At 35.7% G+C, this 20,112-nt stretch overlaps 1 protein-coding gene across 1 annotated transcript in view; it reads left to right on the top strand.

The window, feature by feature from the left end:
- RASA1 (RAS p21 protein activator 1) overlaps positions 1-20,112 on the top strand; it is a 121,975-nt gene that overhangs the window by 83,181 nt on the left and 18,682 nt on the right. Inside the window, 5 exon segments of the mRNA XM_032335807.1 lie at positions 522-600; positions 6,941-7,061; positions 8,282-8,438; positions 16,808-16,895; positions 18,847-18,924. Of these exon segments, the coding sequence (XP_032191698.1) occupies positions 522-600; positions 6,941-7,061; positions 8,282-8,438; positions 16,808-16,895; positions 18,847-18,924 (523 nt within the window).

Genomic DNA, 20,112 nt, shown 5'->3' with positions numbered 1-20,112 from the left:
ATCATCAATAAGCCCTTCCCTATGGTAGCTATAATCTTACATGTAAAATTAGCTCCGGTCCGTTTGTTTCTCCTTTTACTTGCTGTTAATGTTTTATGATCTAACTTCATCTGATTGTTATGAAAGCAGAATGTGTGTTTTGATGATTAAAAATTCTTAAAATCTACCTGAATGTCCTATATAAATGCCATTTTTCTTTCAGTTCTTTCTCAGTTCCTCAGAAATACTCTTAAAAAAATAAAGGTAGACTTTTATTCTTTTCTTACTTATACTGACTCTTTGGGTATGTGTATACAAAATTGTAGTCTCTGACTCAGGTATTCTGATCTGTAAATGAATTCTTGCTTTTCTAAAATAATGAGACTGTTGTAATCATACATGCTATTGATGTATTTGGGTTATATGCTTTGGAAAACACTTGCAAATACATAATCCTTGCTAACAGGGTCTTTGTGTATTTTCAAGATTTATATTTTTTATGAGACAAATTATATCAATGTTAGTAATTTTTATTTTAACAGCATTGGGGACATCATAGATCACTATCGAAAAGAACAAATTGTTGAAGGGTATTATCTTAAGGAACCTGTACCAATGCAGGTCAGTGTTGTTTTTCTTTTTGCAGTAATAAGCATTTTATTTTAAAATGCATTTTTGATGGTATGTTTTATGCACACATTCATGCATTTAAAATTGGATAAAATTTAAAACTGCCATTACTCAGATTCTTTCAGAAAGTAAATTGTAAGAGAAACACTTAGTTTTTATTTATGTTGCTTCTAGTCTCTGTGGAAGGCAGAGTCAGAGGGAGAAGCAGGCTCCCTGCGGAGCAAGGATCCCGATGTGGGACTCGATCCCAGGATGCTGGGATCATGACCCGAGCCAAAGGCAGCCGCCCAACCAACTGAGCCACCCAGGCGTCCCTAGTCTCTGTGGCTTTTTGTGAATAGAAGGAGTGGTGGGGCAGAAGCCATGTTACTTTGGGTCAGGGAGTGAGCTTGTTGGAGGCAAAAATGGAGACAGCAAGGATCAGTCACAGCTGGACTTACATAGGTGGGCTTGGTAGATAAGATAAAAATGAAATCCAGAAGAAGATACAGGGCTGAAGGGGGTTTAAACTTTTTATTTCATTGTTTATTTGGCTATAGGTTTATGGTTGAGAGAGTTTTGTGCATGTCTGTATATTCTGCATTAAGCCACTAGTAGCGAGCAGAGTGACAGTGGTGGGTGAGATGGGGTAAGTGGCAGTACTTGATGTACGCGGCCCTAGGGAAGGCAAGAGTAGTTAAAATCCCCAATACATGAAGAAGGATGGGTCTTGAGCAAGGGGGCCTCTTGAATCTTAGCTGCTTAATGCACAGTGTGATTGCTTATTCTCTGTATTTCTTATACTTTCTGAAGAGTGGTGGGCAACATTTGTAGCAGAGGTTAGGAACAGGTGTTTCAAAAGAGTGATAAAGAATTTTCTATGTGGGAAATGGAGGTATTGATAGTCCAAGGACATAAAGAAGGTTTTGGGGCCCAGCTACACTTGCATAGTTATGTCTGTAGCTTCTCAGTTTTTCCTCCTTCTAACAAGTTAATTTCAGATGGTTGTACCTGCTATTCATAGCAGTTTCAGAGGTGGAGGATCATTATTCTGATGGTTAATATCAATTGAAGAATCTTGTCACACTGAATACAGCTTCATTTCCTCATACTTGCTAGTAGAATGTGTGGTCCCAGACAGCAGGGGTGTTGTGTTGTATTCCCAGGACCTGGAGTGGGTCTGTGTTACGGAATCAATGACTGTCTGCTCTCCAGTGGGAAGCACCTACTTCAACCCCTTTGTATTCTCACTGTGCCTGTTGCTCTCTCCATGTCCACCCTTTCCTCTAGGCAAGCACTGCTAGTTTAAGATCCATCTCAAGTTTCAGTTTCTCCTTGACACTTTCCTAATAACCATAGTCAGCCCTGAAGTCTTGCTTTTGTTGGCGGTTCTGGCAGACATTGTTCACTATTCTTAGTGCATATTAGAATGAACTTTTTATTTAAAAATATTTTATTTTTTTATTTGACAGTGGTGGGGAGCATAAGCAGGGGGAGTGGCAGCCAGAGGGAGAGGGAGAAACAGACTCCCCGCTGAACAGGAAGCCTGATGCAGGGCTTGATCCCAGGATGCTGGGATCATGTATTCGCCCCGCCCCCCCACCCGCCCCGGGCTTTTTTCTTTTAATCACATAGTGTGGTATTCGTCTTCTAGAAGCACTGCTCAGGGTCTTTTTATTAGGGGTCGGAAGTGCCTTTACCCACTGTGTCCTACTGCTGTATCCTGAATTCTAATTCATATTGGCTTTTGTTGATTTTGTTTCAGAAGTCTACACATTTTATTTGTCTACAAATTAAGTCGTACATTTTCCCATCTTGAAATTGTGCTTAGAATTTTTAATTTAAGGTTTTTAAGAAAAACTTACTTTTTAGAATAAAAACTCTTAGCACAGTAAGTGGTATTTGCATTTAAACTTTCATACTTAAGTTATAAGATAGTTTTAAGAAGTACTTCAAATACATAGTCTGCTGCACTCCGTGTTGCAGTCTCATAATTCAGCAAACCCCAAATTGTTGTCATTTGCAAAAGTGCCAACTAATGCCTTAAATACTTCAGAAATACTGATGCCAATTAGAAAGCAATTTGATTACTACATAAAAACCACTAAATCTATTTCAAGTCTATTAATTAGGGCCTGGCATAAAAAAGTAGGTTACCATAGGAGTTTGGGAATCCTGATACTTACCTATCCTTCCCAGCAGGATACTAGGACAGAAAAGAAAGTATAATAATAACCTTTTATTAATGGAAAAACTTATTAGCTCACTCCCCCTGGGGTGACTCTGCATACCTTCACTCAGAGTAGGATTCTGGAATGGAAAGAGCAGTCTTAGGTACTTCCTTTGTTCTAGGTGCTTACTTTGTAGAGCTAATCCTTCTCAAGACAGACATTAGAAGAGAAGGAGCCTTTTGAGACAATGCAGCCCACAATAAAATAGGCAACATTTTTTAAGCAGTGTGTTTTAGACACTGTTCTTACTAGTTTATCTAATTTTCAACAACTTGATGAGGTTTCTACTGTATGATAGGGAAATTGAGAGTGGAGGGGGTAAGGACTTAGGGCATCGAGTCGTCCTTGACTCTTCTTTCTCTCCTATGCTTTGTATCCATACTGTTGGGAACATCATACTGCCTCTGCCTTCCAAACAAATGTAGCACATGACCACCGTCAGAATCTGACTTTGGTCTACCTCTTTCCACCTTTGCCCCTTATGCTGCACAACAGCAGTCTGAGGGATCCATTTAAAATGTAAGTCACATCATTTCACTCCTCTCTTTAATACTTGTACCTGTTCTACATTTCATTCAGAGTGAAAGCCAAAGTCCTTACAGTGGCCTCTCAAACCATAGATGTCATCTCATTGGTCCTCTGAACTCCTCTTTCTGCCATCCTTCTCTTTGATTTGTCTCCACTCATACTGGCTTCTTGGCTTTTGGTTTTTTTTTTTTTTTCTTTCTTTTTTTTTAATGTGCTAGTTTCTCTCATGCTTTAGGATCTTTGTTTTACCTGTTGACTCTGCCCAAAATGATTTTTTTCTCCAATATCCACTTGTCTCATTCTCTTACTTCTTTTGCTCAGAAACTAGCTTCACAATGAGATTGATCCATATACCTTATTTAATACTTCTACTTGCCCTACCTTGTAAAGCACTTACCATTTCTTAATATACAGTGTGATTTATGTATTATGTTTATTATCTTTCCCTCATTAGAATGTAAGTTCTTTGAGGATATGGATCTTTGATTTGCACATTGATGTTATCTCCAGAACTAGTACAGACCCTGGCACTCAACACATTATTGAGTTAAATGGGTAGAGAGTAGGCCCTAAAGCCTTCCCTTTGTCATCCAGTGATTTAGTGGAGTTTGGAAAGTGAAGTTCTGTCCTTGTTCATAGTTTCTTCTAATATATTGGAATCCTTCAGAGGTTGTAGGTAAGTATATCAGCCCCTACTCTAATATAATCTAGAAAAGAGCTTTGGAGATCATCCTGAAATCAGATATTTAAATCCAGATATTAGTGTAGTTGTGTCTTAAAGAACAAACCACAAATATGCCCCGTTCTGTAGCTAATACTAAATATTATCATCATTATTATTAATTTTGAAGATTTTATTTATTTGAGAGAGAGAGAGAGAGAGAGAGAGAGAGAGCATGAGCTGGGGGAAGACGGAGGGAGAGGGAGAGGCGGAATCCCTGTTGAGCAGAGAGCCCAGTATGGGATTATGACCTGAGCTGAAGGGAGACGCTTAACTGAGCTACCCAGGTGCCCCTAAATATTATCATCATTGAATAAAAGACTGTTAAGTACAAATCTATGTAACCAGGAAAGCAGTCATTACTGTTTATCATCTGGGTCCAGTATATCCTTTTAAATTTTTTATTCTTCAGCCTTTTTATGAATAATCCTTAGAAGTAGGAATAAAGGTATAGTCCAAAAAGGCCATTAGAAAATTTAATAAGAATTTAAACATAGGAAACTCAAATGTTTTCCCATATTCCTTGGTTATAAAGGCTTGAAATAAGCAGTTGTTAATCCACTGTCATGCATGATACCATTTTATAAATCCAAATTCCAGATTTCTGATACATCTCTAATTAATTCTTGCTGTATAATTACTCTGGTTATTCTTCTCACACTTTCATTATCAGAATACATAGTGATTTCAGATGTAAATATCTCTCCACTGGGTTTTAGTTTATGATTCTTGCTTTTTGTTCATGTACTTGAATTATCGAATGGAATAATTTTGAAAACTTGGATGGCTTATTATTTTTTTAGGAGGGTACTGTCTTCTTTGCTTCATAAGGGTAAAATATTTTTCTGTGTAGATTTTTAAACATCAGTTACAGTGATAAATGTGGTGAATTTTGAAATTTCTATGTTTCTTTCTACAACCTTTGAATACAAAGTACCTTTTGTCCACTTACAGATCATATTAAGTGAATCTTGGTACACAAACATAAAAATTTAAAGAACCCTTATTTCTTTTTAGCAAAACAGGACAGCCTAGATTCTTATCACAAAATATTGCATGATGACATCCTTGCTGTTAAATGACTGACTAGACAGAAACACAATACATATTCCCCTCCCCTCCCCCCGGCTAGAAATACATCGTTTACTCAGTATTTCTTGAGTTTGAGGGAAGTCTAAGGATACTGTCATTTGAAGAATTGCAGTCTGAGATTTTTGCTTATCAAAAATGAATTTTACCATCACAGTAGATCACAAAGTGCTGCTGCCTCTTTGTATTCATCTTTTGATTCTTTTAATAATTGTCAAACATCTTCTATGTCAATTTTTTTCTCTTTGATATTAGTGGAAAATCAAAGGTTCTGGGCTGTGCTCAATGAAAACTAATAAAAAGATAACAGGTGGGCTTTTTACACTCTTTTGAAAGATGCTGCAACACTTGGTAACACAGTTAAAAAAAAAACAAACACAAACCAACAAAGTATGATGCAATGGAGATAGTGTATTTCATTCTTGCATCATCCTGTAATGGTTGGCAAACTTTTCTTTTAAGGGCAAGATAATAAATATTTTAGGGTTTGCAGGCCTTCAGTCTCCATCTCAGCTGCTGAGCTCTGCCTTTGTACTGAGAAAGCAATCATAGACAAAATATAAAGCAATGACTGTGGGTTTTCGATTAAATTTTATGTCCAACACCAGTCAGTAGGCTGGATTTGGCACCTGCACCATGGCTTGCCTACCCCTGCTCTTTAGCATACTTGAGAAGTAATTGTTGAATAATGATGAAAATTGTTCCTAGGATGATGAAATAACAGAATGTTTTAAGATAGAGGAAAAAATACAATTTTTGAAAATCTCATCTTAGATTTATAAGAGGATCAGATGGACCTATGAAGTCTCTAAGAAAACAGTCATAAAATATTAATCCTAGCAAAGAGTAAGAACTGCTCAAAAAAGAAACTAGGAAACTGAAATTGAATCCAGTGGATCCCAGTGGTAATACTGATGACTGATTTATTTTGAAAAGATCATTATTAAGATACTCTACTCTGTAGATTCTTCCTGACATCAGAATTCTTTTTGTTACTTGGGAGGATTTAGCAGTTAAGAGACACGCTTCCATTCCTAAAGTCAGAGTTACATAAAACCATGGAATAAAGACCACAATGTTACGGGAAGGTAAGGTTAGGGGTACAACACTCAAGAACCGCATCAGTAACATATAAAGATAAGACACCTAATAAAATGTAGGCTAGTTTTTATATGTGTTAAATGGTTAAGAAATCTTTAACTACTACAATAAATATGGGCCTTGACCCTGTAAAAGACCTGAAGTTTACCTGTCAAAGAGGCTGTCAGAAGGGTTGTGATTATTGTAAAGTGGTAGAAGGATTATTTGAAATCAGATGGTATTGTAATACCCTGTGTGGATGGATGGGTGGGTGTGGCATATAACACTTAGTGGGTGGAGAGGGTTGTGAGGTACAAGAGATGTGTTTTGTATATTCCTATGCATCTCATATCAGCTGCGTGCAATTTTCTGCATTCACCTAGTGCTTCTCACAGACACAACTGTGCCTAAGCAAATAGGAATTGGTTTTATGTTTGAACTGGTTCCCAGTTTATCAGTTCTCTTGGGACCAATTCATGTTGTCCATGTTATTTGCTATAACACAAGGCAACATAACAAAACTGTATTTTTGAGACTTTCTTTGAAAAGCAAAGGATCTCTAAACATACGTATTTTAGAATTTAGCCTTAAAAACTTTATTTAAATGTTCTAGACAGACACACAGCCTGGCTTTTAATTGGTAATTTAGATTTTATTTCCATCAAGAATTCATGAAATAATTTTAATATTTTTAAAAATTCAGGATCAAGAACAAGTACTCAATGATACAGTGGATGGCAAGGAAATTTATAATACAATTCGTCGAAAAACAAAGGATGCGTTTTATAAAAATATTGTTAAAAAAGGTTATCTTCTAAAAAAGGGTAAGTATTATCTTGAAAGATTCAATTTCAGTATTTTCCACTAATATTTAGTAACTGACCCTTGTTTAAAGCTTTTGTAGCTAAGCATCCTTCAAAATCTATTCTAGGATAAAAAGATGTGTGTATACACACACACACGCACGCGCGCGCGCGCACACACACGTACATATATACACACACAACAGTGGAATACTGCTCAGCCATCAGAAAATGAAATCCTGCCATTTGAAACAATGTGGATGGAACTAGAGGGTATTATACTAAGCAAAATATATCAAAGATAATTATATATGATCTATTTCATGTGTGGGATTTAAGGAACAAAACAGGATCATAGAAGAAGAAAGGAAAAAACAAAGCAAGATGAAATCAGAGAGGGAGACAAACCGTAAGACTCTTACTCATAGGAAACAAACTGAGGGTTGCTGGGAAGGAGAGACGCCAGGGGGACGGGGTAACTGGGTGATGGACATTAAGGAGGGCACGTGATATAATGAGCACTGGGTATTATATAAGATTGATGAGTCAATAACCTCTGCCTCTGAAACTAATAATACATGTTAATGAATTGAGTTTAAATTTTTAAAAATGTGGAGTCTGGGTATATTAAGCCCACATTTTCAAGCAGAGTTTAATGACACAAGCTTACATATTTCCATTTTCTCTTTCATTCTTGAGGTCAGGTTATTTCATTCTTTGCCCACTCTCTCCCTGATACTTCGTTATTACTATTTTTTTTAAAAAGAGAGACTTCTAATGACACTTGTCACATTATTGTTTAGATGTTTCTGTTTTTATAGATTTGCCTCAGATTAACATTAAGAAATGATAGGAGGTTGGTTGGTAGGGTGTGGGGTAGAAGAGTATTTTCTTAAAATTAAAAAAAAATTACTCCTAAGCAGGAATTTTAAAGATTTTTATCTTGATGAAACTTGGAAAGATACAGTTATGGTACTGTTGTCAATTTACTCTGTGATTCATTAAAACAAGCAGTGTAAGAAAAGGCACGTTTTTACAGATAAATATTATAGGCATTTTCTCATTTTGTATGGACTGGTATGTTACTGAAGCTTTGGAATAAAAAGGAAATATGATTTTTATTTTCAGTAACAACAATTTTTATGGTGTGTGTGTGTCTATGTGTGTGTATACACACGCAGACATGGCTTTATAATTTATTATTTGGCTAATGGAAAGCACCCTTTTTTATTTTTTAACAGGCAAAGGAAAACGGTGGAAAAACTTATATTTTATCTTAGAGGGCAGTGATGCCCAACTTATTTATTTTGAAAGTGAAAAACGAGCTACCAAACCAAAAGGATTAATAGATCTCAGTGTATGTTCTGTCTATGTTGTTCATGATAGTCTCTTTGGCAGGTAAGAAATTGGTTTCCTATTTCTTTTGGGATTGTTTTAATAATAAAATAGTATGGATGTGTTCATATAATTTTTAAAGCATCACCACTGGATTTTTGAGAGCCCTAAAACCATCTGAAAATGTCAGATTTACTTTCTAGGGTAATATCTGTCTTCCTTATTTATTTTACACTAACCGGTGCATGAAATTCCACTTTGGTATTATGTAGAAATCTTTGGAATGACATTTCTTGAAGTAAAACATGACCTATATATCGCATGTTTCCTCTCTCCCTTACCAGCAGTCTTTTGAGTGACTGACTTTGAGTCTTGTCCTCTTTCCCATTTTATCACATTCTCTCTTAATTCATTGCATCTCATAGTACTGAGTTCACTCAGTTGTATTACTAACTTGATAGGCCGGTTCCTCAAAACATTTGACCTTAAGAATTCTGATGTAAAAAATAATTGCTTCAGTAGGAAAAAGGGGAGTGTTTCAGATTTGGAGTTGAAACATTTTTCTTATATTAATTTCAAAGTTTTTCAAAAAGTAAATATAAATGTATAAGCTAAAGGGGAATCCTGACTGTCACAAGACACATCCAGCTCTTGATTACTTCTAATTTTTTGATCAGAAACAAGGCCTTTCTTTACCTTTCACTATCAGTATTATTAATAATCCATTCTAGAGTCTTTTTAGATAAATTGACCATTTTTATTACATATTGGTATTAATAAAACACAGATTTTTTTTTTACAACTGTTTCTCTGCTGCAGGATGGCATTTCTGCTAAGCAAATTCAGCTTTATCTTGTTTAAGTTCAGGAAAGTTTAAAACAAATAGCTGTAGGAACATACTACAACCTTGTCATTTCTTTTCTCCAGACTGTGTTTAGGATATCGCATTAGTGTTACTCGTAATTTTAATAGTCAGTTTTTTAAATGGTTATGGTTTGAGAAATGCTGAATTGAACACATAGTTTATCCTTAAAGCATGACTTTTTGAATTTCTGCCAGTGTTTATATTCTGAATCACTAAGAGGGAATTATTATATGAAGTATTTCATGAATCTTTGACCTTGATAACTCTCCCCATCCCCCCCCTTTTTTTTCCAAACACTTCCTAATATCTCATAAAAACAGCTGTTCCAAAAAACAAGCAAAAATTTTTTGGATAACATAGGATTTCCTAAATTTTGTTTTTCCTTCCTTAACAATATGAGACTCTTGGCCTTCGGGTGTGGTTCGATCAGACCTCTGGCTGCTTTTCATTTCATCTTTCTGCTCTACCTGCCTTTGTGTTTACTGAATTATTCCTCACAAAACAGCTTCTTTCATGGTAGCAAAGTGGCATAAATACCCAGAGAAGGAAAAAGTGAGCATTGCCTCCAGTAATGATTGAAAATCCTGAGAATGCACTATTGAGCCACCTCTCAATCAATGTGTAGTTGTAGTTTCCCTCAAGTAGCAAAGGTGGGGTTCCCTTCATAAATGGAGGCCATTGGGTGCCCAAGCCCTTTTGAAGATGATCCCACTGAAATAGTAAGGCTGCTTTGTACCCTCTGTACGAGAGGGAAGTGGATGCTGGGGAGACAACCACACTGTTCACCACCAAACATGGTTTATTTGTACTTTGAATAGCTGCACGGGGAAGAGATTTTTGGGAACAAGCTTATTGAATTAAGTAGTATGAAATAGGTGGTTCTTAAGTTGAATCTTGGAAGATGGGTATAAATTCATTTAGATAACTGTATCAGAGCTTTCCTACCCCGTGCCATGAATAGGTTATGGGTGTCTGTTGAGAGATTGGTGGTTATAAAAATGTTAGTATAATAAAAATATTAAATGTTTGAGATTTCAACATTTCATATTATAAAATATGTAAGGGAGATCTTCAAAAAATGTAACTTCAGATTTTTTTTTAGATATGTAGATTTTTTTCTTCATTGTTACTTCGTTGATTGGCTTTAATGTATAGTTATTTCCCCACCATCAAGGACAATTTGGTGATTAAAGCTGGAAAGTCACTAAAATGACAAGATAAAAACAGTAACCTTCATTTAAAAAATTCAACCTATTAGGCCACTTAAGAACTGTATTGGGATAACTAAATCCAGTAAATCTTCTTTTCCTCAGCCTAAATATTTTGCATAGAAGTTGAATAAATCAGTGATGCCAGGCACATTGTGTTGGCACCATATCACTGAAGAACTAAGTTTTAAATAAAAGTCCCTCCACCCCAAACTCCCCTCCCAATCCCCTCCTTTCCATAGATCTGTTCTACAGTGTCAGATTCTACTTGGGAAGTTTGTTAGGAGATCTTGGAATTAATAGCTAAAGCTAAAGCCAGAATGCTTCACACAGAGTTGGAGAATTTGCTTGTTTAATCAGTCTGCATGGAAATTGCCAATTGTATGTTTGAAGCCAAAAAGCAAAAGAAAGAGAAGAGGTACTATTTTCAAAGAGTATTGGATTGTGTTCAGATAGTACTATCAGTAAATGCATTGGTGAAACAAATGATAGGCTATGTACAGAGCCAGAGACTACATTTTCACTGTATACCGATGAGTCTGCAAACATTGGAGAAGTGCTTGGAAGTAAATGTCATTCAAAGAAGTACCAAAGGAAATTATTAAAGTATTCAAAGCAGTAAATGAATCCTTTGAAACGAAGTACTGTAGAAATAGTATTTAAGTTGATGATGAATGAAGAAGCTTCATGATAGAAAATTTAAAGGTTTTACGTCAGAAATTCATTCTGGAAAATAAAGCAATACAGAGAGACCCTTACATGTAAAAGTCTGTAGACCAGAATTCCACGTGAAATATTACAAAATAGATTCTACTAAAATGCAAGCTGCTTCAGCTGCACGTTTTCAGTTTTATGGGAGAAAATTGGATCAGAATGCCCCTGTACTGTTCTTTGATACCGGAGTCTGTTAAGTCGTCCAGAAGCAGAGTTTTGCCGAAGTTTACAATCTAAATGAAACAATACTGCTTGGCGATTGATTCATGCTTTGCAGATTAAAGAATGGGTGAACTCTCAGAATTAGAACGCAAAAATAGATTAATGTGCTCTGATAGTTAATGGATTCAAAGCAGAAATTCAGCTTTGAAAAATCAGGTTAAAAATGATTCCCTGGTGATATGTAAAATTTGAATAACAAGAATCTTAAAAGCATTATTAGGACTAATAAAAGTACATCTGGGTAAATTTGGGTGGGGGAAAAAGCTATAACACTATTTATGACATACTTTCTATGAATAGGCATGAGTGGACCAAAAATCAGTTTGCAGTATCACAAAGAAAGGTCACTGTTACCCTAGCCAATGAAAGAAAATGACTGCTAGAGTTAAAGGTCAGGTCTTTTAATGCAGTTTAAAGAGATCAAATTATTCCTATTATGGTTAACATCAAGAAAGGAGTTTCAGGCAGCAGAAAAGCAGTAAATGCACATTTACCATTTGCTATGGGAACACAGTTTGCTTCTTGGGCAGTTTCTTGTTGAGGGTGGCTTTTAAGACTCTGATATTTTATTTAATGATACCAAGTCTAAACCTGGTATGAAAAAGTTGTGTTCATGGGAACTAAGGTACAAGTCTTTCGTTTTAAAGAACTGAGTGTTTTCCAAAGTATACTAGTTTACTGTCATCAGCTGTGTTTTTGAGAGCCTTACTATGAAAGAGTTGGGGAGTACAAAGAAAGAGTGGATCCCAAGAAAAACAGCATCAGCAAAGTATGTTTCAAGGAAATGAACAGACACCTGTACCAGATAGGACTGGTGAAAAATAGGGTGGCATTAAATTATGTATCATAGAATGCAAATATCACAGTACTAATGGTGAAATTGTGGATGAATGCAGTTATCTTTTTCTTTGAAATATATGACTGGCGCTGAATATTTATTGCTTTGTATATGCATAGAACCCAATACACTGACTGACCTGCATTTGAATGAAATGTTATGTGAAAGTTAGCAACTCCTTGCAACAGAGGTGAATAGCATGCTTGGTCTGGCCACGGTGAACAAACGTTTGGTTAGCTTTGCTCATTTGCCTGTGTTCTTGAAGGCTTTAGTTGCGCAGCTATGCAGTTTCTCCAAATTTTCAGTATTGAGGTCGCTAAGCACTTTATTTCTTTATACTAAACATGACTTTTAATATTGCTTTACTTTAAATATATTAATTTCAGAAGCACAGGTTGAAAGATATTTCAGTGATAGGAGTATTTATGTGGGAATGTTTACATCTTTTCATGGGCTGAATCTTTCATTGTGGCAATATTTATTATCTTCATTTAGAACAGTGTTTTCACTGGGAATTAAATTTTAGGTTGGCAATTATTTTCTTCCAGTGTTTCAAGATTGATGTATTTATGAGCGAGAGACTGAGAAATTGAATAGAGGGAGGGGCAGAGGAAGAAGCAGGCTTTCTGCTGAGCAGGGAACCCGGTTCAGGGCTCCATCCCAGGACCATGGATCATGACCCGAGTCTAAGGCAGATGCTTAACCGCTGAGCCACCCAGGCACCCTTCTTCAGCATTTTAAAGAACGTTCTCTGCCTTCCAGTCTTTTGTTTTTGATTATTCTCTTTTACAGATAATACATCTTTTTTTCTCTTTGAGGTGTATTGTATTTCATCTTTCTCTGGTTGCTTTGAGATTTTTCTTTAGATTTTCAGCAGTTAAACAAAAATATGCCTACTGTAAATTTTCTTTAAAAACTTTATCCTAATATTTGCAGAGTTGCTTCAGTTTGATATTCGATGTTGTTTGTGAGTTTCAGAGAAGTCTTGGTTACTATCTCTTTAAACAGTAGTTCTGCCACATTTTCTTTCATCTTCTGTGATTCATGTTACCTGTTATATCTTTTTTAAAGATTCACTTAGAGCGCGGGTAGGGGCAGAAGGAGAGCGAGAGAGAGAATCTCAAGCAGATTCCTGGCTGAGTGCAGAGCACGGCACAGGGCTTGATATCATGACCTGAGCCAGGATCCAGAATTGGGTGCTTCACCAACTGAGCACCCAGGTACCCCAGCATGTTCTCTCTTTTACTAGGCCCCATGTGCCTATTATATAGCTTTCTATGTTTTTTATATTTTTTTTCCCTTTATGTGGGAAAGACCTTTAGTGCTCTAGGCTAGATACTCTGATTTGTCTTCCATTCCATCCAGTTAAATGCATTTCTTGAAGCCTTAATTGTATTAATTACATTTTTCAATTTAGAGTTTCCATTTGGTTCTTCTATAGATATAGTTAGCTGGCAAAATTCACTAGTTTACCTGTTTTCTTAAGCCTTTTAATTACAGTTATTTGAAAGTTGTTCCTAATGATACAGCTGTATCTGGATTATATATAAGTCTTTCCTTTTCCTCTGTTTTCCTTGATTGGCTTTTCGGTCGTTTGAGTATGATTCCTGTTGTATCTACTTTAGTTTGACTGAATGGTGGACGTTGTGTATGAAAAACTGTAGAAGCTATGGATAATGTTATTGCCTCCAGAAAGGACTGTTCTTCTGCCAGATAAGTCCCTCAGGGATCAAATGGACATATTGGTGAAGGCTGTTCTATTTATCTGGTTTGCTCTTATTTTGAAGGCATGGGTAGGGGTCTCAGATGAAAGCCATCTCTTTTAAAGGCCCTAAAGTCATTTGTCTCTCCTCTGGGTATGAAACTGCTGAATGTGATGGTTGGTTTTTGGACCTCTTAGATGCTGTTTCCTTCTGCTAAGGTTTCTCAGCTTCCTGCCCTGCGCAGTTTAGGAATTGGCAAGTGCCTTGAAAGAAAAAGCTGTGAAGTTCAGGCTCGCTTACTCTGATCTTGACCTCCCAAGTTTGAGTTGCTCTCATTTTCCAGTGATTTTGAACACTTGTTTTTTTATTTGTATTTTATGGAGCTGGGAAGGCCAGTCTGATTCAAGCCACTTTCAGAAGCTGAAGTTTCCAATTTGTACTTGTATTCTTTTATAGCGTTCTCAAAGCATGAAAGGGTAGGTTTTGTTTTTTTTTTTTTATAAACATATAATATATTTTTATCCCCAGGGGTACAGGTCTGTGAATTGCCAGGTTTACACACTTCACAGCACTCACCATAGCGCATACCCTCCCCTTCTCCCAACCCCCCTCCCCCCAGCAGCCCTCAGTCTGTTTTGTGAGATTAAGAGTCACTTATGGTTTGTCTCCCTCCCAATCCTATCTTGTTTCATTTATTCTTCTCCTATGCCCTTAACCCCCCATGTTGCATGTCCACTTCCTCATATCAGGGAGATGATATGATAGTTGTCTTTCTCTGATTGACTTATTTTGCTAAGCATGATACCCTCTAGTTCCATCCACATCATCGCAAATAGCAAGATTTCATTTCTTTTGATGGCTGCATAGTATTCCATTGTGTATATATACCACATCTTCTTTATCCATTCATCTGTTGATGGACATCTATGTTCTTTCCATAGTTTGGCTCTTGCAGACATTGCTGCTATAAACATTTGGGTGCACGTGCCCCTTTGGATCACTACATTTGTATCTTTAGGGTAAATACCCAGTAGTGCAATTGCTGGGTCATAGGTTAGTTCTATTTTCAACATTTTGAGGAACCTCCATGCTGTTTTCCAGAATGGTTGCACCAGCTTGCATTCCCACCAACAGTGTAGGAGGGTTCCCTGAAAGGGTAGTTTTTTAAAATAAATATTAAGCTTGTACTCTGGGTATTTTGTTGTGGCCTCCTAACACTGAAGTAAAAGATAATCTGGTTAATGCCAGAAATAGGAATATCATTATTTGAGTTTTGAGTTTCAAAAGCATGAAGGCCTTTATTAATTTATTTATTTATATTATTTTGTAAAGATTTTGTTTGAGAGAGAGCACGAGTAGGGTGAACGGTGAGCCTGATCTGGGACTTAATTCTGGGACTCCAGGATCATGACCTGAGCTGAAGGCAGACGCTCAACCGGCCGAGCTGCCCAGCCCTTACTTATTTGTTTTTTATTATGTTCAATTAGCCAACACCATTAGTTTTTTTTTTTTTTTAAAGATTTTATTTATTTATTTGACAGACAGAGATCACAAGTAGGCAGAGAGGCAGGCAGAGAGAGAGAGCGAGAGAGAATAGGAAGCAGGCTTCCTGCAGAGCAGAGAGCCCGATGCGGGGCTCGATGACGCTGGGATCATGACCTGAGCCAAAGGCCACCCAGGCGCCCCCCCATTAGTTTTGATTAGTAGTGTTTAATGACTCATTAGTTGCATGTAACACCCAGTGCTCATAACAACACGTACCCTCCTTAACACGTGGCTGCCCCATCACCCAGCTACCCATCCCTTCACCTCCCCTTCCTTCTGAAACCCTGTTTGTTTCTGGGCATCCAGAGTCTCTGATGGTTTGTCTTGCTGATTTCTTTCCCTTCAGTTTTCCCTTCCTTCCCCTATGGTCCTCTGTGCTGTTCCTTATGTTCTACATATGACATAAACTATATGATAATTGTCTGTCTCTGTTTGACTTATTTCACTCAGCATAATCCCCTCCAGTTCCATCCATGTCGATGCAAATGGTGGGTATTCATCCTTTTTGATGGCTGAGTAATATTCCATTGTATATAGGTGCCACATCTTCTTCATCCATTCATCTGTTGATGAACAGTTTGGCTGTTGTGGACATTGCTGCTGTGAACATTGGGGTAGCATTTATTTAACATTTTAAAATCATTTTCAAGTCTAATTGGAAAGATAACAAACCTGTCTTCAAAAAAAGATAAACTATCTAATGTACTTCCATATCAGATGAATTCTAATATGGTGCATACTATGGGAGGACAAGAACTAATTTGTACTGTATGCCACTGTTCGGTTGTTTAATCATCAGAACAGGAATATATGTGAGCAGATGTTGTTTCCATTTTAACAGATGAAAAATGGTCAGTTGTAAAAAAAAAAAAGAAAATACATAAAAATGCATTTTAAAGAGTCACCCACAGTCCACCTATGAGAGATAACCACTAAGAACATTTTTGGTCTAAGAACATATCTAAAAAAAAGGAACATATCTAGTCTTTTTCCAGCACTTATAAATGTGTAATATATGTTACTATGAAGTAAAGAGTTAAGTAACATTTTGCTTTAGAAAGTTTAGATTAGGTATATGCGATTCTAGGATAAGACAATTTTAACGTTTGAAGGGTTGATTAAATTTCAGTGGTGCTGACAAGAAGTTTTTAAGAATATATGCAGATGATGTTTTCTTTTCAGTAATGATCTGAGCAGTGGAGTATTGGTTCTCTAAATTAAGAATTATGTCAATTGATACACATCATATAATTATATGTTGCGATTTTTTTTTAAGTTGGTGTGTTTTAATGCTTTCTGTTAAGCTTCCTAATAACTTTTCTGTTTATATTTTAAAGGCCAAACTGTTTTCAGATAGTGGTTCAGCACTTTAGTGAAGAACATTACATTTTTTACTTTGCAGGAGAAACTCCAGAACAAGCAGAGGTAAGTTAATTGTTTTCTCAGCACACTTTTATTTAGCTCATGTTTTCTTTTTAATTAAGAAACTACTGCATGTGTGATAAAGTAATAAAAAGGAAGACTGAAATCTAATTTTTTTTATTTCAAGGAATGAGAACTCTGTAATTACAAATTTTTTTTTTTTAAAGAAATGCAGAAAAAATCTCAGTGAAGGGCTATTAGGAATGAAAACTCCATTTTAAATTGACCTTTAAATGCTCTATGATGTTGAGTCCAACTGAGAATCCTCATTTAAAATCCTCTCTGCAGAAAGGTTATAGATATTCTCAGTACAGTTGAAAGGTAAGCCAGTTAGTTTTGCTGACAAGCATTGTTATTCTTGACTGGTTGAACTTCATATGTAAAAATAGAAGTTCAGTCATCAAAAATAAAATTATTTTAGGAATATTTTTCTTTTTCTCTAAGTCTACCTATGAAGTCTGCTTTCAGCACTATGCATTGATCCATGTGCAATGCCCTTATTAAAGCTTTTATTAAATTTCAAGCGTTGCTGTGATGAGAGAATGTTTTCCAAAAATTGTTTTTAATAATACTTTGATTTCTTTGAACCATAAGATTTCAGGGGTGTTTATTGGTATTTTGTACAATATTTCTTCTGCTTATACTCTGTGAGAAGAATCTGAAGGTGGTTAAGAGGTCGAAGAAAACAACTTCGTTGTAAATAGAAGATAATTTGCCAACTCTGGATATGAGGCAGAGAAGCTCTTAAAACTGGATCCTGGCATGCATCCCTGATTCATAAATTATGAAAATATCTTGGACTCTTAGAATTGATGAATGAGCTACATTAAGTTTTATGGTTCACAATTGAATGTCATGTTTCAAATCTTTACAAAATATTTCAAATATTATATTAACATGTAACACACAAAAACCCTTTGTTTTGTGGGTTTTATCCCTAATATTTAGATGCAGGAAGTAGAGTTCAAAACATTTATATAAGAGATAGACATATATATATAATTTTTTATGCTAGAAATTGAGTTAGAAAAGAAATTTAAACTTCAGTTTCCTATCCTCCAAATTATTTCACTATGTTCCCTTTCTAAATAAAGATATTTGGTGATGTTTCAGTATAAATAGAATATTTTGTTGTATTTATATATAAACTTTACATATTCTTTATTTCCATAACCACTTAAAGTCCAAAAATACCACTGATATTTCCAATTTTTGTTACTTTGGTGGCCTTTTGGATCTGTGGTTACTCTCTTCTATTTCTAAAAGTTATGGTAATTGATTAGGTCTTAATGTGTTCTGTAAAGATGTCCTGTGAACATTCAGAGTTTAAACTGAAATAGTCAACAAGTTAAAGATATAACTGAGTCAAACAGTAGTGCAGAACTTTGTGGAAATAAGTAAGCCAAGTGAAATGTTTGGATTTATTTTTGATAAACCTAAGATTGTTCTCTCCTTTCTCCAGACCACTAGGTAAACATTTGAATATTAGCCTGAAAATTATTTTGAATCTAATGTTGTGTTTTAAAGGCTTATAAATAACCCAGATCCCCTTACACATTTCTACCTGTGTTGTGGTCTAAGATAAGATTAGATGCTTGTCATCAAGGTAGTCATCACATGATCAGTTGGTTTTGCTGTCAGCCCTCTTTTCACAAAACCTAACAACTGTTTAATAACTTCAGTGGATTTTATTTTTTGGCTAATTAATGGTCACTTATGGCATACTTAACATTAATTTAGGGATTCAACAGAAACACAGTTTCAAAGATGATTATAATTGTTTTGGTCATTGTTTTATTTTTTGGGACCCCCAATTTAAAGTGCAGCATACTCTGAGTATAGAAATGGCAGTCTGGAGAAGGAAAGAACTACTGAATTTGGGGGGGGGAAACCTTATGATTGGAAACTGAATAAACTATTGTATATTTCTTTGACGTGCTGTTATTTTTTATAGGACTGGATGAAAGGTCTGCAGGCATTTTGCAATTTACGGAAAAGTAGTCCAGGGACATCTAATAAACGCTTGCGTCAGGTGAAACTTAATTTTCTTTGATGTTGGCACGTTTCTCTTTATAACTTTGCTCTTTTTTTCTGTCAGAACTGGTTTGGGCTACATTTCAAACCCTTCTGAGCACCGCCCCCCCCAAAATCCATCCATCCATCCATCTGTTTATTTATATTATGTTCAGTTGGCCAACATAGAGTACATCATTAGTTTTTGTACATATATTCAGTGGACTATTTATTACTCAGCCATCTGAAAATATGAATACCACCATTTGTATCGATGTGAATGGAACTGGAGGGGATTATGCTAAGTGACATAAGTCAAGCAGAGAAAGACAATTATCATATGGTTTCACTCATATGTGGAACATAAGGAATGACACTTCTGAGTTAAGTTTATCTTTTCAGGCATTTCAAAGCTGTGCTTCCACTTGGTTCAACAGCAGGGGAAATATTTATGAAAAAGAAATGTTCCTTATATACTTGCCAGGTAGTTAGTCCATAATGCCATCTTTGGATTCCATACCAAGGATTCTTTTCTTCTACTTAAAATAGCAATACCAAACCAACAACCATTTTGTTAGGCACTTTGATTCATTTTTTTCTTGAAAGAATCATTTTGGCTTATATCAGAAAAGTGCAACTAAAGATAATTATTGAAAAGATCATCTGAATTTAAGTATTAATCCAAATTGCTCTGAAGTCAAGTCTATTATGTATCTGTTAGGTAGCATCTTATTTGAACCATAACATGTCATACATGCTGATTTTATAGAGAGTTAAGTTGGACTTTTTCTTTCTTTCTAGGTATGTAAAGTCAACTCCATACCCTGCGTATCTTTGCTTTTTTTTTTTTTTTTTTCCTGTATTGTTATCCCTAGATAGCTGGAAAAAGTTAAGTAATTTTTGTATTCTTGGAGTATTGAGGAAAATTTAGTACAGTATTTATTGACCAAAGTGATTCTTTATTATTGGAAGTTTCCAACAAGCTTTGTGAACTTAATACAGTATTCTATTGTAAGTCAATAAATGGTTAATATTTAAATGAGTATAAGTTATATTTCCTGTAACCAAAAATCTAAGCCTTTCCCCAAGGACATTTAATTATACACATAGTTGTATTCTCAAATCATATTTTAACATTTTGTAAGCTATGAAAAATCAGACTGAGTTTTTGCAGATTGTGTCTTGTGTGAAACTTTTTTTTTTTTTT

The sequence above is a fragment of the Mustela erminea genome, chromosome 3 (assembly GCF_009829155.1).
Source record: "Mustela erminea isolate mMusErm1 chromosome 3, mMusErm1.Pri, whole genome shotgun sequence".
Lineage (NCBI taxonomy): Eukaryota > Metazoa > Chordata > Mammalia > Carnivora > Mustelidae > Mustela > Mustela erminea.
Note: the sequence above shows the minus strand (reverse complement) of the source record. Positions and strands in the feature narration are given on the sequence as shown.